General features: G+C 31.7%; 2 protein-coding genes across 4 annotated transcripts; one reads left to right on the forward strand and one right to left on the reverse strand.

The window, feature by feature from the left end:
* Positions 1-1,642: 1,642 nt before the first annotated feature.
* Positions 1,643-6,636, forward strand: LOC110810908 (putative multidrug resistance protein). The gene is made up of 7 exons (XM_088218554.1): positions 1,643-1,837; positions 1,965-2,019; positions 2,144-2,331; positions 2,553-3,010; positions 3,270-3,813; positions 3,910-5,855; positions 5,996-6,636. Exons 1-7 carry the CDS (start codon positions 1,652-1,654, stop codon positions 6,378-6,380), a joined length of 3,762 nt encoding a protein of 1,253 aa, XP_088074680.1. The 5' UTR covers positions 1,643-1,651; the 3' UTR covers positions 6,381-6,636.
* A 1,790-nt stretch (positions 6,637-8,426) lies between these two features.
* On the reverse strand, positions 8,427-15,179 carry LOC110810948 (gibberellin 2-beta-dioxygenase 8-like). Of its 3 annotated transcripts, none has more exons than XM_022037271.2 (5): positions 15,123-15,179; positions 13,792-14,263; positions 9,563-9,672; positions 9,342-9,442; positions 8,427-9,143 (listed from the first exon to the last, which is right to left on the reverse strand). In XM_022037271.2, exons 2-5 carry the CDS (start codon positions 14,253-14,255, stop codon positions 8,910-8,912), a joined length of 909 nt encoding a protein of 302 aa, XP_021892963.1. In that variant the 5' UTR covers positions 14,256-14,263; positions 15,123-15,179; the 3' UTR covers positions 8,427-8,909. The 3 variants fall into 3 exon arrangements, with proteins under 3 accessions (XP_021892963.1, XP_021892960.1, XP_088074681.1); XM_088218555.1 differs by having other exon boundaries at positions 8,430-8,662; positions 8,923-9,143; positions 9,342-9,672; XM_022037268.2 differs by having other exon boundaries at positions 8,428-9,143; positions 9,342-9,672.
* Between the last annotated feature and the right edge of the window lie 6,652 nt (positions 15,180-21,831).

Below are 21,831 nucleotides of genomic sequence, written 5' to 3' on the forward strand. Positions count from 1 at the left end.
CCCCGTCTATTTGGGCTCCCATCTGCGACGTGAGCCTCGCCCATTTTGCTGGTGGGCTGGGCCGTGCGAAGTCGGGCCAACTGGGTTTATTTGACCTGGTCGTCCCGAGTTCCGTTTGAAGTCTGTCAGGATTTTAACGAATAAAAAATTAAAAAAATAGAAAATAAAATTTTATCGATGTAATAACAATTAATATTAAATAATAAAAAGAGATATTTGGATAAGTTATTGTAACAATTCATCACGTATAGGAAAAATCTATATAAAATATTATATGTATTGTTTAATTTTAAAAGTTTTTTTAATAAAAAATAATTATATCAATCTGTTATGATTATTTTAATTTTAAAAAAAATTAATTGTTACAGAATATTTATATTACATGAAAATATAATAGGTTCTTAAAAAATAACTATAATTTAATCGTTATAGTCTTATTAATATACTAATGAACTAAATTTTCAATTTCACCGAATGAAATATTTTAAAAAATTTTAAAATGTTTATATCACCTAAAAACATAATAAATTTGTAGAAACTAAATTCGACTTGATTACTACAGTTTCATTAATGCTTTAGTGATCTAAATTTTTAATTTCGCTGAATGAAATATTATAAAACGGTGATAGTATATTATATAAAATGACAAATTATACACATCAATTATATTATTTTTCTTGTAATTCATTTAAATAAATATGAAAAAAATTATGTATATTGAGATATAAGAATTGTACAAAAACAGAATCTTCATGAAAGAAGCAGCTGGCAGGTTAAGATTTTGTCAACTTTTATCTGGACAACGTTCTCATTTTTATCGTAATTTGCTCTTGGCCAAAGCACAAAATATATTACAAACTTCCAATAGTTTACATCTTGTTTTAACCACGTCATCATTTGTGTATATATATATATATATATATATATATATAGACGCAGACACATATGTATGTATATATTTAATTCTTCTTGTTTTACAATTTTGGTTAACGCATAGGGCACCTGAAATTTGTCTTCAGACGTTACTATCATCACTTCTATATTATTGTTTAATAGTTATACAAATATATATATATATATATATATAGCCAAACTGTTTAAAAGAGAATAAAACCTGCTTCGGAATAATCGATATTATAAATATGAATTAAAGAAATGAAATATATTAACAGATGTAATTAGAAAAGCAAATTCCAACAACAAATGCAAATTACAGTATATATTTATATATATACATATACGCACAAACACCACTAATTATATTATTTAGTAGAAGGCAGATTAATACAAAGCCAGTTTTTAGTTACTTTCATGGACAATGAAGTGTATATATATATATATATATAGATGAAGTAGTCAACGGTCAAGAACTGTTCTTGGCCACCTTGTCTAATTGGAATTTTGGAAAACCAACATTCATTCCTTTTCTAAAAGATCCCCACAGAGCCGGCAGCTGTTATATACATATATATGTATATATACAAAAGAAGACAAGATAAGAATTAACCCCATTTGTCATTACTGTAAAAACTTTATTCCACAAGAGAGATACTGGCCTGCAAATTATTAATCTTCTGTCAGCACCACATATTTCACTGCATATAAATTGAAGAAGATTAGGAAAAAAAACCAGGCAGCTTCTTAAAGAACAATGGGGATTAAAAATGTCATTTTTAGGTCTGCAGATGGTGCAGATAAATTGTTGATGTTCTTCGGGAGCTTAGGCAGCATTGGAGATGGAATGCAGTACCCTCTCACCATGTTTGTACTCAGTGATGTGATCAATGATTATGGAAACTCGAATACTGTCTCATTATCTAATCATACAGTTGACATGGTATATACATGCTCTTTTATCTCTATAGTTCCAGATATGTGTGTATGTATTTAGTTCTGTCCTCTTATGTGAAATGGGTTGATTTTCTTTATCCTAATGGTGATGTTTTCGAACTTATTGAATCCAGCATGCACTTAGGTTGCTTTATGTCGCGATTTTCGTTGGATTTTCCTCCTTTGTTGGTAAGTTACCACTTTAAAATTCGAGTATTCTAAAAGTAAAAATGAATCGGAAGACTTCAAACTTATTTATGCACCATTATCTAACATATATGGTATATATGGTCTGTGTTGGTATTTGTTGCAGAAGGAATTTGCTGGACAAGAACCGCGGAGAGACAAACTTCTAGAATGAGACTGGGATATCTCAAATCTGTTCTCAGACAGGATGTAAGTTTCTTTGACACACAAGCTGCTGATTCTTCCACAACTTTCAAAGTTGTCTCAACCATATCTTCGGATGCCAATTCAATTCAAGTTGCAATATGCGAGAAGGTTAGATCATTACCCTTCGATAAAAATAAAAATTTTCTGTAAGAACATAATGCTGTCAAATATGAAATTCTGCCTAGGTAGCCTGCAAAACAAGACAATGAATAATTGAATGTAAATTCCCAGAGAAAAGGCCAATTCCCACAAAATATCAATATATATATGTATATTCATTTGAATGATGGCATGATTTGGTTATAATATGTTTTCTTTTTTGGATGCAGATACCTGATTGCCTTGCATATTTGTCAACATTCTTCTTTTGCTTGCTATTTTCATTTATTTTGTCATGGAGACTTGCATTGGCAGCTCTTCCCTTCACCCTTTTGTTCATTGTTCCGGGGCTTGTTTTCGGGAAGCTCATGATGGATGTGATAATGAAGATGATTGAAGCTTATGGGGTTGCTGGTGGAATTGCAGAACAAGCAATTTCCTCCATAAGAACAGTATATTCATATGTAGCAGAGAATCAAACATCGAATAGATTCAGTTCTGCTCTTGAGAAGACACTGGAACTGGGAATTAAGCAAGGTTTCGCAAAGGGTTTGATGATGGGGAGTATGGGAGCCATTTACCTTGGCTGGGCTTTTCAAGCTTGGATTGGAAGTTACTTAGTCACTAACAAAGGAGAAAAAGGAGGCTCTATCTTTGTAGCTGGGATTAATGTCATCATGGGTGGATTGTAAGTTTCTCCCTGTAATTTCTTCTTTCAAATATGTTTCGATTGATTATAATATTTTAGTCAGTAAGATCAAAAATTTAGTTCATTTATATATCGACGGAACTATAAAAATCAAGTTGAACTTAATTTCAGCAAACTTATTATATTTTTTGATGATTATATTAATTAAAATAGTTACAATGAATTAAAAATTTGACTTTACATTTTTATTAAAATTATAAAAAAAATCATTAAAATTAAACAACATATAATCTTGCAGGAGCATCTTGGGTGCACTCCCTAATCTAACTGCCATTACTGAGGCAACAGTTGCTGCAACTCGAATCTTCGAAATGATTGACCGGGTTCCATCTATAGATACAGAAGACAAAAAGGGAAAGGCTTTATCATATGTGAGAGGAGAAATTGAATTCAAAGATGTCCATTTTAGTTACCCATCAAGGCCCGATACACCAATCTTACAAGGGTTGAATTTAAAGATCCCTGCAGGTAAGTCTGTAGGTCTTGTTGGGGGTAGTGGGTCTGGCAAGTCTACAACTTTTGCTTTGCTCCAAAGATTTTATGACCCCATTGAAGGAGAAATATTCTTGGATGGGTCCAAGATCAGAAGACTTCAACTAAAATGGTTGAGATCTCAGATGGGTCTGGTTAATCAAGAACCTATTCTCTTTGCCACAAGTATTAAAGAAAATATACTATTTGGGAAAGAAGGAGCAGCTTCAATGGATGATGTGATAAATGCAGCTAAGACTGCAAATGCACATGATTTCATCACCAAGTTTCCAGATGGATATGAAACTCAAGTAAGATATATATGAATTGATGAACTTTGTCAAGTCAGGAATATTATTTAAGCTTTTGAAAATTTTCTTTCTGACAAATTTCTTTGGATCCCTCAGGTTGGCCAGTTTGGTTTCCAGATGTCTGGTGGGCAAAAGCAAAGAATTGCCATAGCAAGGGCTCTGATCAGAGATCCAAAAATCTTGTTACTGGACGAAGCTACCAGTGCGTTGGATGCACAATCTGAGCGATTAGTACAACAGACAATTGATCAAGCATCTGTAGGAAGGACATCAATCATCATTGCCCATCGTCTTTCCACGATAAGAACAGCAAACTTGATATGTGTTCTTCAAGCTGGCAGATTAATTGAATCGGGTTCACATAACAAGCTTATGGAAATCAACGGAGAATATGCTAAGATGGTAGAGTTGCAGCAAGCAGCATTGCAAAATGAAGCTTCAAGTGATACCAGTAATCAAATGGAAGTGAGAAATCAGTATAGAATTAGTGTTGCAGCGAGTCCAATGAGTTTTATACCAAGTGTACCAAATACTCCAGTGATAAACCCCCTTAGCCCTGCATTATCAATTGGCACACCCTATTCTTACTCCATACAGTATGATCCTAATTTTGATAGTTTTGACGAAAACTTGAAACAACTAACTAATCGTCGTCCCTCCCAATGGCGTCTGCTGAAAATGAACGCACCCGAATGGGGAAGGGCCATAGTTGGATGTGTGGCTGCAATTGGGTCAGGAGCAGTTCAGCCTATAAATGCCTACTGTGTCGGATCACTTATATCAATTTACTTCCGCCCCAAGAAAAGTGAAATCAAGTCCGAAACAAGAACTTTATCATATGTTTTCCTTGGAATTGCTGCTCTCAACTTCACCTCCAGCTTGCTTCAACATTACAATTTTGCTGTTATGGGAGAGAAATTGACCAAAAGGGTAAGGGAGAAAATGCTGCAAAAGCTGATGACTTTCGAGGTAGGTTGGTTTGATGAAGAAGAAAACACAAGTGCAGCCATTTGCACAAGGCTAGCCACCGAAGCCAACATGGTTAGGTCCCTTGTTGGGGACAGGATGTCATTGTTGGTTCAAGCCATTTTCGGATCTATCTTTGCTTATGCAGTGGCTCTTATACTAAATTGGAAGTTGTCTCTGGTGATGATTGCAGTGCAGCCATTAGTGATCGGGAGCTTTTACGCGAGAAGTATGGTGACGAAGAGTATGGCTAGCAAAGCTCAAAAAGCACAAAAAGAAGGAAGTCAGTTAGCAAGTGAAGCTGTTACTAATCACAGAACTATTACCGCATTTTCATCTCAGAGACGAATTTTGGCACTTTTTATGGAGACTCTCAAAGGTCCGAAGCAAGAAAGTGTTAGACACTCTTGGCTCTCAGGTCTTGGCCTTTTTAGCTCTCAATTTTTCAACACAGCTTCTACAGCATTAGCCTACTGGTACGGAGGGAGACTCTTAACGCAAGGTCTAATATCACCAGAGCACCTTTTCCAAGCATTTTTGGTATTGGTATTCTCTGCATATATCATTGCTGAAGCTGGAAGCATGACCAATGATTTATCCAAGGGAAGCAATGCTGTTGCATCAGTTTTGGCAATCCTTGACAGGAAAAGTGAGATTGACCCGGAACACATGTGGGGGTTAGATATAAAGAAAGAAATAAAAGGTCGTGTAGATTTAAAAAATGTTTTCTTTGCATACCCCTCCAGACCTGAACAGATGATTTTCAAGGGCTTGAGCCTTAGAATTGATATAGCAAGAACAATGGCATTAGTGGGGCAGAGTGGCTCTGGTAAATCTACCATTATTGGACTTATTGAGAGATTTTATGACCCATTAAAGGGATCAGTTTTGATAGATGGTCAGGACATTAAAAACTATAACTTGAAAATGTTAAGAACGCACATTGCACTAGTCAGTCAGGAGCCAACACTATTTGCTGGAACTATCCGTGAAAACATTGCTTATGGGCGAGAAGATTCAACAGAATCTGAGATTAAAAGAGCTGCAGTTCTCGCCAATGCTCATGAATTCATAAGGTACGAGAAACCATGATTCTCAAATGATATTTTATATCATCACCATACATAAAGACTGAAACTTGATATGGTGAACATGCCTAAAAGAACTTGAACTCTAACAGTTAGTTTCCTGATTCTGTTTTTGTGACTATTTGCAGTGGAATGACAGATGGGTATGACACGTATTGTGGAGAAAGAGGAGTTCAGCTCTCGGGAGGTCAGAAACAAAGGATTGCAATCGCTCGTGCCATACTCAAGAATCCAGCAATCATGCTACTAGACGAAGCAACAAGTGCACTTGATAGTATATCTGAAAGCTTAATTCAAGAAGCACTTGAGAATGTCATGGTCGGAAGAACTTGTGTGGTTGTTGCACATAGACTATCAACAATACAGAAATCGGATTCCATAGCTGTTATCAAGAATGGAAAAGTTATCGAACAAGGATCACATAATGAACTGATTTCTTTAGGCCATGATGGAGCATATTACAGATTCGTTAAATTGCAAAACAGCGATACATCTCCTTATCGATCAATTTGATCAATCACGAGCTGGAATTGAAGTTGTTATTATCAGTTTTTATGTAATTATGAGAAAAAGTATGAATTTTACATGCATTGTGAAAACTGTCTTGATTAGAAACTAGTTTTTTTTTTTCCTTTTTCAAGTTAGATTTAAATGCACTTTTTTTGTGAGCAAAGGTTCAGATATCGTATTAATGAAAAAAAGCTATAGAGTTAATATTGATATCTTAATTATATGGCATTTTGGACAATTGCCAATTCTACATGTTAAAGTTTGCAGCTATCATATATTTTCTTAAATATTATTAATTAACTTTTGATTAAGAAATAGACTGTGTGTCTAAACTCGCAATAAAAAAGAGTTCAAAATGCAATATTTCATTAAACTAGCAAAGATAATGATAAGTTACAAATACGCTATATGTGCACCTATTATGCCTACGGTGTAAATACCTTTATTCGATCAGCCAATTACAAAACTCTTTTAGGGTTTTCTCTCTCAAGGTAATTATGTTTGGTGCCTCTCTAAAAAATGTGAGGTAGATTTCTCACTTTTCTGTTTATTTTTTTAATAAATTTTAATAAATAACAAGATTATAAATTAGTATATCGGAAAATATTAATTTTATAATTGGATAAAATATTATCTCAATAATATAAGGGATTATGTGTGTGTATTTATATGTATATATGCATTATTTAATTTAATAAAGTAAGATACTTTTTTTATAAAATTGATGTGATTAGTTTTTTCGAATTCAAATTATGTATTTTTTAAATAAATTATATTAAATAAAAAGTATCTTATTATAAAATTATCGAGAAATAAACTAAAATACTATTAATACGCATTCCTTTTTCAGCCCATATCCACCTGAAAGAAATTAAAACAAAGCCCAAATTCTTAAGAGAAAGAAAGAGGCTCACACTTACTGCAATTTGATTTATAATTTATTAACTTATTAATTAGTCTAGAATATTTCAAATGCCCACACATATAACTTTTATCAAAGCCCTATTATATATATATATATATATATATATATATATAAGCACAGTTTTTTACAGATCCATATATTTTCAGTACACCAAATGCCTCATATTGCCAGCATAAAACATTTTATTTTACCCTACATCTCAAGGTCAAATTAAGCATAGGGCCAAGAAGATGAGATAAGATAATTATAATCAAAGGGATCCGAGACCAAAACCTATCAGATTCCAAACCATATCTTTGAAATTAAACCATTAAAATTTCTGGTATTTTCCTGTATATATGTATGTATGTTTTCATGTGTATACACTACTAACCTTAGCTTAGATATATCAGTATATATATATATATATATATGTATGTATAATCCACTGATTGAGGAAGATTGATAATGTCCAATCAGGAACCAGTTATTGATATTATAAGCTTCTGGACTTTGTTCATTAATGGGGACCAGGGAACACAACAGTTTCCCCTCGCAAAGTAACGACTCAAGTTGTCCAATCAGCGTATTATACTCCGGCCATATGTATATATACATGTAGATTCAAAATTTAAGCTTTATCAAAGATATATATACAAAAGAGGACGAAATTCCACACAGTAGAAAGGATTCTAGTCGTCAAAATAATTATCCAATCAAATTAAGAGCATGCTGGAAGGAAATTCTATTGGATTTTTTTTTTTCGTAACATGTAGGTTTAATATGAATTTTAATATACATATCAAACTATCAATTTAATAAATTCGTTTAAAAATTATCAAATATGATTAAACAGTATTGAACGTTAATGTATTAAGTTTAAATATGATTTTTTTTAATAATATTCTTATTTTATGATGAACAAAATAAAAATTGTAAAAATTTATCAATATAAAATACGATTATGGTACCTGAATCATAAGGTTACCATTTTTTTTTTTGAAATTCCGTCACCAGAAAAAACTAGTTTTTAAGCACTGTATTGATTCGGAAGATTTTATCACCGGACGCGAAAATTTTTTCTGCGATGGATTCAGGTATGTTTTCGTTTACATTTATCATTAATTCAGTATGAGATTATGTGTTTAGTTTTTTACATATCTATGGATTTGAAACGAATTTTTATTACAACAAATTCAACTATATTAACGGAAAAAACAGTTGCAATACATTAAATTCCATCAGTATAACCTCATAGAAGCTATACTAACGAAAGTCTCTTCCATCCCCTTGTGAAATTCTTCCAAAGGGCTTTAAATTGCTGCAGGAATAGGTTCTCGGGCTATACAAGTAGAAACTCTCCATTAGTACAAGGTTTTACCTATGTCAACATAATTTCTTTTAGTATAGGTTGACATATACAAATAAAATATTCGTTTATAAAGGTAAGAACTATATAAATGAAAATTTTGTCTAAATAGATCTAATTATAGTAACAAAAATTATTTGTTACTAAAAATAGTCATTACTGTATATCATTTCTTTTATAGTCATAACTGTAAAAAAAGACTACAATTTTAATTGAACATATGGGTATTGAATTTTATACCTATATATATATATATATGTTAGAAGAGAAACCTTGAAAGGCCAATTTTATCACCAATTGAATCAACATCGCGTTGAATTTGTAGGGTATACTCTTTGAAACTGAAGTTTTTGTAAATGGGTGGCTTGTTACTGCAACTTTGTATAATGACATCATGGGAAGGACATAAAAAGTATGCGATTGACAACCTTTCTACTTTTTGAGGAGCAATTACTCGATGTTCGATACTTTTGTAAACACCATTGCTCAATGCCTGCATGCACCCAAAATCAATTTTAATGTAAATGTAAAAATATGAAGATATTTCATGATAATTACCCAAAACTCATACCTTATCTTCATTAAATTAAGGGAGATGAAATTTTAAAGATAATAATATACTACAAAGTTAGCTAATTAAAATATTGATAAGTTAGTTCTTTAAAAATAAATTATATACATATGTACATACCTGAAATAAGTCACCAATGTTGACACTAAGAACATTTGTAGAGGGTTTAACACTAACCCATGAACCATTGTCCCTTTTTAATTGTAAGCCTCCAACACGATCTTGGTAAACAATGGTGAGGAAATCACTGTCAGTATGAGGGAGAAGGCCTGTAATTTTATTGGGAGAATAAGGACAAGGGGGGTATCTGTTCATTCGAATATAACTAGAGCTTGGCTTACAATTGTCTCGAAAATAACTCGACTTAATACTACTCAACTTCGTTGCTAGAAGCTCTGATATTCTTTGTGCAAGGTTGTCAACTTTTACTGAATACTCTTCAATTGTTTTCCTATTGGTGAAGTACATTCAACAATGATGAGATAATGTGCATGTGGAATGAAATATCAAATATTACTACTCGAAGAAATTTTTTCAAAAATAGTTAGATGAGTAAAACATAATTGCATTCAAATAAAAGTAGTCATGATAAACAAGTTTTAACTTAATCAATACTTTCTCCTTATTAGAAATAAGTGAACATTTGATTCTAAGTTCAATTCTAACATGTGGGGGAATGTAATTTGGTCAATTAATTAAACGTGTTACTTAATTTTTTTGATAAATAAATATTAAAAATTCAAATTTCACAGTTACCATGTTCTCTATTCAACCTGCATATGTTACTCACTCTCACTTATTAGTACATACTTGATTTTTATGTTTTTTACTTTCTTAAATTCAAAATTCAAGCTCATATATTGAAAAGAAACTACACATCCCACATAGCAAACATATAATGATGATTTGGTAGAGACTTGATTATTGGAGACTGTCTAATAGGTACGTCGAAAAAATTTATTAGAAACTTTATTAGCTTAAAATATATTAACTTGCATGAGCTGAGAAATATATATAACTTTTGAGAGATTATAAAATAATTATCTTAAAAAACTATCTAAAATTAGAAATAGCAATCCCTAGAAAAATATTTCCTTTCTATTCTCTCAAAATTCTTGAAACCAAACCTAATTACATAGTTTTACCAATTTAAAAAAGAGTATTTTCTCCCAACTCATACAAACTAATATTCAAATGGATTAGAACTTAGTTTCTTGCATAGAAATTACATTTTTATGGGCTGAACCTCAATTTTATACTTAGCATTCTCCTTGCTCTAATTGTTATATAATATTGCATAAAAAATATATTATTTAGAATATGAGTGTATATATATAATAAGAATACGACCATCTAAATTTTACTAAAAATTTAAAATTCGTCATTTTGTGTATATATTATGAACTAACGATAATATATTTATAATATTTAATTTTTAATAGAATAAAAAATTTATTATTATTAAATTTAATTAAATTTTAACTAGTTTATAATATTTTTGTGTAAAAAATATTAAATAATGAATAAGTTTAATTAGTTAACTAAGCAGATTTTTTTTAATTTTAAAAAATATGATTGATATGTATATATATATATATATTGGTGGGGTAGGACATGGATAAGAGGAGGAAAAGACAAAACACTGGTAGGTTTATTTCTAATAATGAGAAAAAAGTGAGACAAAAGGTGGGAAATTTTAGGAGATATATCACGTGGGGCTTCACGAATTGTCACGTGGCATCCCAACTTTCCACGTGACAAAACCATGCCCCGTGGGGTATTCACTCCCAAAACACAGATAGACAAGCGTAGTACGACAAAACCACTGCTTTAATTTGGCATCACAATATCATACTATATTTTCTCTTTCCATCATATATATATATATATATATATATATGCGCGCGCGCACACTCACACACACACACATATATATATGATGTTGACCAATATTTATCACGTTGATGACCATACATAATTACTACAATGCTATGATGTTGACCAATATTGTAAATGTATCATTTAAATAATTTTTTCAAAAATAATATATATTAAAAAAATTAAATGATGATATATGGAACACCAAAATTGATTTAAATTTATAATATTTTATTTTTTAAACTGTAAAAATTAGAATTAGAATTTAGAATTTTCGTTTGGAGTATATTTAATTTACTTTAATTGTAATTTTTTATTTAATGATTAATTTACCAAAATGATATTTAATTTTAACTTTATAAATTCATCATTCATAAAAAAAAAAACAAAAGAACTTTTTACATTCACAAAAACCAACTTAGAAAATAATTTATTAAGAACCAAAAAGGGAAAAGTTTATATACATATACATGTATATAATAGTTGGTCTGATGGCTCATCAATAGGTCTTATCAATTTCAAAAGTGGTGTCATGTTCTTTTTTTCTTTTTTGCCTTAATAATTTAACTGTGAATAATTTGTCCCTCATGCTTACTACTGCATTTAACAAGGGTTAGATTTTTTGTGTTTGTTTGAGAAATTTCTCATCTGGAATTTACAGATGTTATTTTTTACTTTTTGTAATCTTAAATTAAAGATAAAAATACAAGTGTAAAGTGAATCTTGAGATCTTTAGCTGGCTTCTGAATTAAAGACTAACTCTGCAAAAATTGTATTTTGTTGTGAAATATTGGACAAGCACTCTTTATATGTATTCTTTTAGTGTTCTTTTGGGTGTAACTCTTTAAGTTTTGCTAACACTTAGAATCCAACAGTTCAAAACTTTAACGATAAACTTGTCTTGTAGAAAGGTAGAACTAAGGCTATAAGAGGCAAATACATCAATTCAAGATAAAATTTTGAATACATCTATTCTCTATTGAATAGATTTAGAGTTTTAGCATAGAGAAAAAAATTCGTCTTTTAAAAAAAGTTACGATCTCATAATACATTTACTTAGAAATATTTCTTACTTTTTACTAATATAAATTTCATATATGTATCTTTCTTACATAGAAGTTAGTATTAAACTTGCTTTTTTTAAGTAATATGATGTCTTTTAAATTAAAGATATTCATATTTAATATGTAAAACAAATCTCACAAGACCTTTATTTGATGAAAAAAGAATATTTAGACTTTTTTTTTAAATAGTCTAAATAATGTGATAGTGAATCCAAATGATGCCAATAAACTAATTTAGAAATCGAATTTAAAATATATTTTTTCTATAACATGTGAAAAAATATATCTTTTTACGAGACCTTTGTTGTTTTTCTCATAAGATGGAGATTTTTTCTTGACAATAATTGAAGCAAAAGCTAGAGGCTACAAGGGAAGATATCATAGTCATTTTTTTATCAAGTTCTATTGAATTTTATTGTCACTTATTTTTTTTACATTTTTTCTTCGGATTGTTTTTCGTTTTAGAAAATTTTGAAATTTTTTTTTTAAAAAGTGTAGATCTTTAAATCGTCGTTCCAAGTTTTATCAAGTAGTTGTTTCTCTCATGGTCATCTTTTACATTTTTCCTTAACTCAAGCAAGGTTTGATTGATATTATTCTACTTAACTAATTAGTTAATTTAGGTAGAAATGAACAAAATTATTTTTCAAGAGAAATTTTAGTCTTATGAGGATTGATTAATAATATAATTGAAGTAAAAACTCCTTGGTGGGTTAAAGACAAATGAGAATTGCAAAATTTTATTTTTTTCATTGTCCAGACATGGTAACTTTCTTGTTTGTTCAAAAATAAAAAAAATCAAAAATTTTAAAACAATTCACTTTAGTTCACCTTTAGATAAATGGTGAAAATTTAATGTTCATACCTCTACTGTTAAAAAAATCAAGTCTACTGAAAAATAAAGATATCATAAAAAATGAGGTAGGTAATATGTTTCAGATCTTTTTTAAATGTTGGCTTTGAAGAGTTGACTTTAGCTCAGTTCTTAACAATTTAAAAAGCTTTAGATATATTTGGTCATGCTTATAATGATCACTATAAAGACTAGCTTAATTGTAGTTTTTTCTTGGGTTACAGTAGATTTTATATAATTTCATGGTGATACAATTAAAATTAGTTTTAATGAGAAATCTGAGTTAAATAACTAAAGATATTGTCATCTTCTCAAAAGTTTCAAAGTATCAAAGCTCTTTAGAAAATCAACTAGCAAAATAAGAGCTAACCAAACTCTAAATAGTTTCTTTTGATGCTAATTTGATCTGATTTCTACCTCCTCTTTCGGCAACATTTTTTACAGTTGGTATCCTATTTGATCTAATTTATGCATTTAAATAATAGTTTTAGAGTTGTCGCTAAAAGTGTTGCTAAACGGTAACTAGCAATTTATACATAATTTAGTCGTTTTACTAAATGTTGGTCTTAAAATTCTACTTCTACTACTTAACAACATATTTTCTGACAATTTTATGTATTATAATTTAAAAGTTAAAGAGATGTTCAATATTTTCATATATCAAAGCTTTATATACTCAAAGTTTATTATAATAAATTTAGATGCACTTCCAAACAAACCAATCCTAACAAATTAAAAAATCTCTAAAATTAATAAAAATTACTAAATCAAGTACCTGAGACTGCTGAAATGATATTGATCAATCCTTGAAATATCAGAGATAGACATGTGAAATGCTTCTGACCAGTGAAACTGCGTTAAAGAAGTAGCTTTAGGGTTACCCCAGCGGTAACTATTCGCAGATAAATTCAAGAAATTAGGTTGAGATTTGTTGGAGAATGGTTGGTGGAATAGTTTCTTTTGCTCGTGTATTATCCTCTTTAAAACGTCCTCTGGAATCCCATGATTTATGAGTTGGAAAAAACCCCAGCGAGTTGCAGCTTCAGCCATGTCGTTTAAGCAATTCTCGTACTCCAATTGCCCAGAATTCAGACGATCGAGATCGATCAGAGGCAGTTCTACACTTTCAGTAACAATAACATCATCCTTTGGTTTTAGAAGAGATTGATCATAATTAATGCTAGATCTCTTGTTGGAAAGGGCCTTGTACAAATCTTCAAATGGAGGTTCCATTTCCATCTTGAAACCTGAACGCAGGAGTTTAAAACAGCAAAAATCATGCATGGATTTTTATATTCTGAGATCATTTATAATATATATATATATATACGCTTTTCACCTCTCAATGTATATATGTATCTCTATTCAAAACAGCAACAACCACTAATTAATTTTCATGCCGAATACCAAAGGAGATAGCGAGGAAAGATTTTGGTTATGAAGTGCAATCGCTAATTCTCTTGGTAAAATCGTTAAATTAAGAAAAAAATTTCTTTTAATTATGCAGTAATATATACAAAGACACGTATATGCATGTGTGCGTGTATATATATGGGAGAAAACTAAAAAATGTTGACTAACTATAGTGAACATATGGGTATTGTTATACTATAAATGGAAGCCATCTCACACACCAAGTCACCATGAATTATAGAAAAAAAAGTAAACATTGCTCTAATTCTACATATATGAACATGCTAATTTACTGCTTTGATGTTAGTATATATTTACGACAGGGAGCTTCATTAATTTCAATATCATATATATATATATATATATAATACCAAGTGGATTATCAGCGGTTGTACTCTGGTTTAGTCATCGGTTGATTTTTCTCAAAAAGATTTGATAACTAAAACTCAAGCGATGCATCACTAGTCAAATTAACTTGAATCATACAGTACAATTGCCAAGTAGCTTGTGATCCTGGTTAGTTTCCATATATATGGCAAAACACTCAGCTTAATTTGATTTATATGTGTGTGTGTGTGTGTATATATATAGAGTGAGAGATGCATGGAGACAGTAATGAAAAATGAGAGAAGGGCTTTTATTAGCTGTAGGACAATGAGATTCATAAGTGAAAATCATAAGCGTAGAACTTACACGGGAGAGTAGGTAGCTAGGTAGGGTTTGGAGGGATTTGGGAAAGAAGAGAAGTGGGAAGTGGGTATATATAGAGATGGTATGTGGATAGGGGAGTAACAACAAAAGTTGGATGGAATCAGAGATTTAGAATTTATGGCTAAAGCAAAGAACACGCGGCTGTATGTGTTATCAGAGAAAGGAAAGTCGATGAGAAGGACAGGTCGAGCACTTGCAATAATAGTAAATGATCCCTTGAATGAATGAGAAAAACCCAATAATTCTGGATATGTATATATATATATATATACATATGTCTATTTGTTAACTCGTACGATTAAACCCCATGGCCCCACCTGCTTTACCCTATATATGCATTTTCAATGAGCTTTCCTTTTCGCCAATTCTATTCTCTTTTCATGGATCTTTTCATTGCAAACTTCCAGCATCCTCCGCTTGGCTTTTTCTGAAAAATCAATGTCTATTTTGGTGCACCACTACCAATTCATCTTTTCTGATAAATTATATATATTTTTTATAATATTATTACAATATCTACTTAATTAAACGTGTTCATTTAATATTTAGAGTATTTGTATCTAAGTGGAATTGAACTACTTATAATGTACATTTGTTTTGTAGAATATAGTGTTATAATAGCTATATATTTATTTATATTTATGCATAAATTGTGAAATAAATTTAATGTTTTATATTCTTTATTAAAATTTTACTCAATTTAAATTACCTATATATATAGAGAGTTGATAAATGATAATTTTATTTACAAAATTTTCATCTATTATTTAGGAAGACGATAAATATTTATAAAAATTTGTGTCTATTTTTTACTATAATTTGGTTGAAAATTTCATATCAATATCCAATTTTCTTATAGTATTCTCTAACTTTATTCTTATTTTTATTCTTTTTTAAGTTCCAATATTAAAGTTATATATGAATAGAAAGTACACAAACAATACAGGTCATTCCAAAAACAGAACTATACACAAGAAGAAATAATTGGTAAGTATCTTGACTATATTGCGAAAAATATAATATAAGAGGTAATATATAAAGGCTCAAAATATAATGAAAATGAGAATATTGAATTAGTAAAATAATAACAAAAATAATTAAGAGTTTAGGGTTTACATTCCTTGCGCAGTAAATTAGAATATCTAATAGAGTTACGAGAATATCTCTTTTAGTAAATTTAAAAGAATGGAAATAAAAACGTAACTAAATTCCTATAGAGTCAACCTCAGCTGGGCAACTCTGATGAAATGTAGGAGACAACTTCTAGTCTCAATCTTCTTACTGTTTAGGATCCAAATTTTAGTTTTCATGATCTGAAATGGTTAAATAAGGGGGGTTGAACTACACTAACCCAGTAAGAATGTCAACACTTAATACCGATACGGAAAACTAAATATTGGTAAAAAAATCTTAAAACAACCAATTGAACCATTTTCTTTCTCAATAAGTTCATATAATATAAAAACTTAAGTGTCATAACTACCCTTTTTAAGTTTCCAAAACTGGCTTATGAAGGCAATAATCAGAATAACAGTTTATTACACATTTAAAAGAATAATAATAGTAAACGTTACCTTTTTACCTATTTACTGGTACCTTTAGATAGCAAGTTCCAAGTCGTGGGTGAGATAATTCTTTTTATGAGTTTTCAACTGTCTAGATTTATAGGTTATGACCTTTTTGTGTTGCATCAGAACGTAACTCAATCCTAGGTAGGAAGCATCACTGTATACTGTATATTCACCTATTTTACTCGGTAGAGCTAAAACTGACGCGATAGTCAATCGCTTTTTGCGCTCTGTAAAGCTCCTTTCACATTCATCATTCCACTCAAACTTGACGCTCTTTTTCATAAGTCAGGTCAGGGGTGTAGATAGGCTTGAAAACTCTTCCACAAACCTACGATAATAGCTTGTCATACCCAAAAAGCTTCGAACTTCTTTAACCGAAGTCAATTTCTCCCGACCCATTATTGTCTCAACCTTCTCCGGATTCCTTAACACCCCATCCTTTGATATTATATGCTTTATAAAGGTAGTCTGTTCAAGCCAAAACCTACTATTATGTAGTTTTGCATATAGTTTTTTCTCTAAAAATCAGTAAAACTTGAGCCAGATGGTGAGCATGTTCCTCTCTATTCTTTGAATAGATCAGGATATCATCAATAAATACTATGACGAACTTATCCAAGAACTGCATGAAGACCATGTTCATTAAGTCTATAAAAATAGTAGGTGCATTGGTTAACCCTAATGACATGATCAGGAACTCATAGTGCCCATACCGGGTTCTGAATGCCATCTTGAAAATTTTCGCTGTCTTGATTTTTACCTGATGGTAACCTGAATGCAAGTCAATTTTGGAAAAAACTTGAGCACCCTGTAACTGATCGAAAAAGTCATCAATTCTTGAGAGGGGGTACTTGTTCTTGATTGTAACCCTATTCAATCCCCTGTAGTCAATACACAACCTCAAGGACCCATCACATTTTCTTGCAAACGTGACTCCAAATAGTGTATGTATCATGTATTACGTACGGGTTGGTTTCAGCATCCTGCTGAGTGAGGGTATAGGCTTTACCTTGGATTGGAGATCTGCTCTGATTCTGATTTTGTGAACACTCTCTGACATAGTATTGGGCAATTCCAGGTATGCAACATATATTGTTGAGACGATAGTAGCGTCGGTCCCCATGGTCTTTTTCATAGTGTTGGCAAGTCCTGCTGCGTCCTATTGTCGCGGTCTGAGGAGGAGTTTGAGTCGCAGGTCCAGGTCTCTTGTTCTGTTGAATTGGTACAGTAGGTGTTGATCTGCGATATAGAATTAGGGGCTGAAATTGGCCACTGCTGGAAGAAAGATGTGAAAGTTCATTTTTACCAGCTGTGCCTTAGCTAAAACTACTGAGTAGGTACTGAGCTTGAATAAATACAGTTACTATCTGATCTCAGGACGGAGGCCCCATTTAAACTTACTTGCTTTTTTGCCTTCATCCATCATGCTTTTCAGAGAGTATCGACCCAACTCAAGGAATTTTCAGCCATACTCAAACACTATCATATCACACTGGACCAGATGTGCAAACTCCATCTCCTTCAAAATGCCGAAAGTGTTCTGAGAAGTACTCTATATTGAAAGCTATTAGGAACTGTTCCCAGATGACCGGAATAGGTAGAATGGCCTACTTTAGTTGCCACCAACGACTTGCCTTACCTACGAGCATGTAAGTAACAAATATGACTTCTATTCGAGAATTACCCTAAGAGTTACGAAGACCTTCTCTGTCCCTGCCAGCCAGTATTCAACTTCTTCGAACGTGAATACCCCTGTAAAATTAGATGAGTTAAGTTTCTTGTGCCACTTAATATAGCTCAGGTCCATCATAGGTGGAACTACATCATGTTGAAGAGGAACTGGATTATGCTGAGGAGGAACCATGTGACCTTGTGGTGGCACTTGGTTGAATAATAAGGGCACCAGATTGTATTATGGCAGTATTGAATGATACAGTGGAAGAGAAAAGTTGTATCGAGGTAGCACTGGATCTTCTCGTTGTAAGGGTGACTCATACTGTATCAGTGGTGGAGGGTCAGACAGCTCCCTCATTTCTTCCCAAACCAGCTGAGCAGAGACGAGTCTCTCCAGAATCTTGAAGAACCAACCGACATCTATTTCGAAGCGACCCATCCCAGGTGTCTCTGTTCAGTGGGGGTCTTCCTCTCCTCATGTCCTTGTACCTGTATTTCACAATGAATGGTTGAGTGTTGGGTTACATTAAACGATTCTAACTTTTATACAATGAATGGTTTCAAGAAACGTGACTTTGATACCAACTGTAAATACCCAAAACTTAATGAAAACGAGAATATTAAATTAGTAAAATAATAACAGAAGCAATTAAGAGTTTAGAATTTACATTTTTTACACAGTAAATTGGGATACCAAATAGGGTTATGAGAATGTCTCTTTTAGAAAATTTAAAATAACATAAATAAATACGTAACTAAATTCTTATAGAGTCAACCTCAGCTAGACAACTCTGATGGGATGCAGGAGGCAACTTCTAGTTGCAACTTTTTTACTGTTCAAGATTCGAATCTTGGTCTTCCAGATCTTAAATGATTAAATAATGAGGATGAGATATACTAGCCGAGTAAAAATGTCAACACTTAACATCGATACGAAAAATTAAATGTTAGTAAAAAAATATTAAAACAACCAATTGAACCATTTTCTTTTTTAATAAATTCATATAATATAAAAACATAAGTTTCATACCTACCATTTTTAAGTTTCCAAAACTGGCTTATGAAAGTAATAATTAGGATAACAATTTATTATACCTTTAAAGGAACAATAATAGTAAATGTTATTTTTTTACCTACTTACCGGTACATCTAGGAGTCCATAGGGTTTCTCTTACGTACAGACCTAATATTGAATTTATCAATTAACTGGCTGTCCTCATACCCTGTCCAGTAATAAGTGCCGAATGTACCACCGTCTCAATAATCTGTATGGTATAAGGGTGAACTATATCTCCAAACCCTTTCCGATATGAGATTTTTTAGCCCCATTCGACTAAGGCAATGTCTACTATTGAGTTTGCCCTATGCACCTGGTCCGTACAACCTTTCACATGATACCCGATAAGCTTTTTTTACACATATCCACATCATCAACTAGTCACTAATTATACACAACCATCTCATATTAATAGTATGACATGTAAACACACAATATAAATAATTAAGAAAATGTGATTAAAACATTTACTTCAAATCAGCCAATAGATGGAAATAACAACTAAGAAATCAATAAATGAGAAAGCAATTAAAATTAATAAATAAAAGCACACGATATAACAATAAGTAATTTAGGCAGTATAGGAATAAATAGACACCACAACTAGGGCGATATCATACACTGACCAGTTGCCAGCTCTACTGATGACCTGTATTCAATTAATTAGAGATTTTAAATATTTACAAAATATACTGTTATTAATTATTAGACTTTAATTTACTATAATGGGATAAAAGGGTAAGAGATTCTTATACTGGGTTGGTGTTTGAAACACCGCTTTTTCATTACATTTTCTAGTAGTTCTCGAATTTCCTGAATTTTTTCTGTGAAAATAAAAAACACACATCACTTATTCCAAAATACCCTAAAAATGCCAAAAAAAGGCATTTTTAAACTTCTTGACTGGTTTAGGGTTCCAGCACGACGATGTCTCCTTTTGATTTGGCTGTTTCTAGCCAGTTTTAGCCTATTTTTTGCCTATTTTGTACGTAAACATGTAAAAAATGGGGTTAGGTAGCCTATACTGACCGAAAAAAGAAAAAAATCAAAGCTTTAACGGCGAAAAATTTTTCAGTGCGGCAACTCTGCCTTTCCTCTCTAGCAGCTAAGGGTTATCTTCGGTCGATCTGCACCAGAAAAAGATTATAAGCATAACAGTAGAAAAATCAAAGGGAATGGAAAACGAAAAACGGCTCACTGGAGCAGTTTTTAAGTCATGATCGCAGCGGCTTGACCAAGCTTTGCTTTCGATTTCTGGCTTCTCTTTTGAATTTTTAGCTCTGATATGGTTGTGGGGAGGCTTAAAATCAAATTTCAAACGAAAGAGGGGAAAATATTTATCTCTCCGATGTCGGCGGTGGCTTCGATGCGACATCAACGATGATAGGTTTTTTTCCGACCACCCTTCTTCTTCTTCTCCGGCGAGGGCATATGCGGCTAAGGTTAGAGCTTCCTGGGATGCAACGCTTAAATATCTCCCCCCCTCCCTTGCGTCGATCTAGGCCATTTGTGCAGGGACACGTAGCCCTCTCCCATATGTTGGATTGCTCTTATTTGGAGAATAAACCTAGATAGTACGATCGGATTAAATCTGATCGTTCGATTGCACCTGAAGAGGGAACAAATCTAGGTTGTCTGTGTGCGCGAGAGGAGATCTAGGCTGTTGGATCTATTGGCACGTGATCGTCTGTGTGGCTTCCCGCGTGGACGCGTGTTCACGTGTCTGCCACGCGGCACATGGCGACCGGCCGCGCTGCTGACGTGGCGGTTCACGTGACTAAATTTTTATTATTTTTACTTTAACCCCAGTTTTTTAGATTTCTTTTCAAATTGGTTATTTCTTATTTCTTCTTTATTCCTTATTTTTGAAAATATTTTGAAAATATAAAATTACAAATTTCATAGGAAAACTGAAATATTTCAAAATATTTAATGCCAGAGTAGGTAAATCAACAATCCATACATAATTCATCTTCCTGATGATTTGAAAATTTAACCAAAATGTTAAATATTACGTATCTGAATAAATATTTTTTTTTCACAGATGATTCTAAATTTTTTTTGTTCTTAATAAATTTGAAAAAATTCTAATAAATTTTAAATTTATCAAAACATATATACTCAGTATCAAATAAATTTATTCATATTCGTATCAAATTTTTAACTGGACCAAAAAATTAGACTTGAGCCACAAGGATTGAATAAGATAAAAAAAAAATTGTTTGTGGAGTTCTTGAAAAATTGTTTTTTTTTATATAAAAATAAACCTATCGATTTTAATTCAGATTAAATTACTTTAGATAAAAAAAAAATATTATAAAAAAATTATATTTTTAAATTTTAATTAAAATATTAGAAATTTTCCATGGGAACACTTATCCTAAAGGAG

The sequence above is a fragment of the Carica papaya genome, chromosome 4 (assembly GCF_054855325.1).
Source record: "Carica papaya isolate Zhongbai chromosome 4, ASM5485532v1, whole genome shotgun sequence".
NCBI lineage: Eukaryota > Viridiplantae > Streptophyta > Magnoliopsida > Brassicales > Caricaceae > Carica > Carica papaya.

What these genes read in the sequence shown, in the direction of transcription:
- LOC110810908 (XM_088218554.1), top strand. Translation starts at nt 1,652, where the DNA reads ATGGGGATTAAAAATGTCATTTTTAGGTCTGCAGATGGTGCAGATAAA. An exon ending in TGGATTTTCCTCCTTTGTTG is followed by an intron (nt 2,020 to 2,143) that starts GTAAGTTACCAC and finishes TATTTGTTGCAG; the next exon opens with AAGGAATTTGCTGGACAAGA. An exon ending in AAGTTGCAATATGCGAGAAG is followed by an intron (nt 2,332 to 2,552) that starts GTTAGATCATTA and finishes TTTTGGATGCAG; the next exon opens with ATACCTGATTGCCTTGCATA.
- LOC110810948 (XM_022037268.2), bottom strand. Translation starts at nt 14,255, where the DNA reads ATGGAAATGGAACCTCCATTTGAAGATTTGTACAAGGCCCTTTCCAAC. An exon ending in TATCATTTCAGCAGTCTCAG is followed by an intron (nt 9,673 to 13,791) that starts GTACTTGATTTA and finishes CTTCACCAATAG; the next exon opens with GAAAACAATTGAAGAGTATT. An exon ending in ACATTGGTGACTTATTTCAG is followed by an intron (nt 9,144 to 9,341) that starts GTATGTACATAT and finishes GGGTGCATGCAG; the next exon opens with GCATTGAGCAATGGTGTTTA.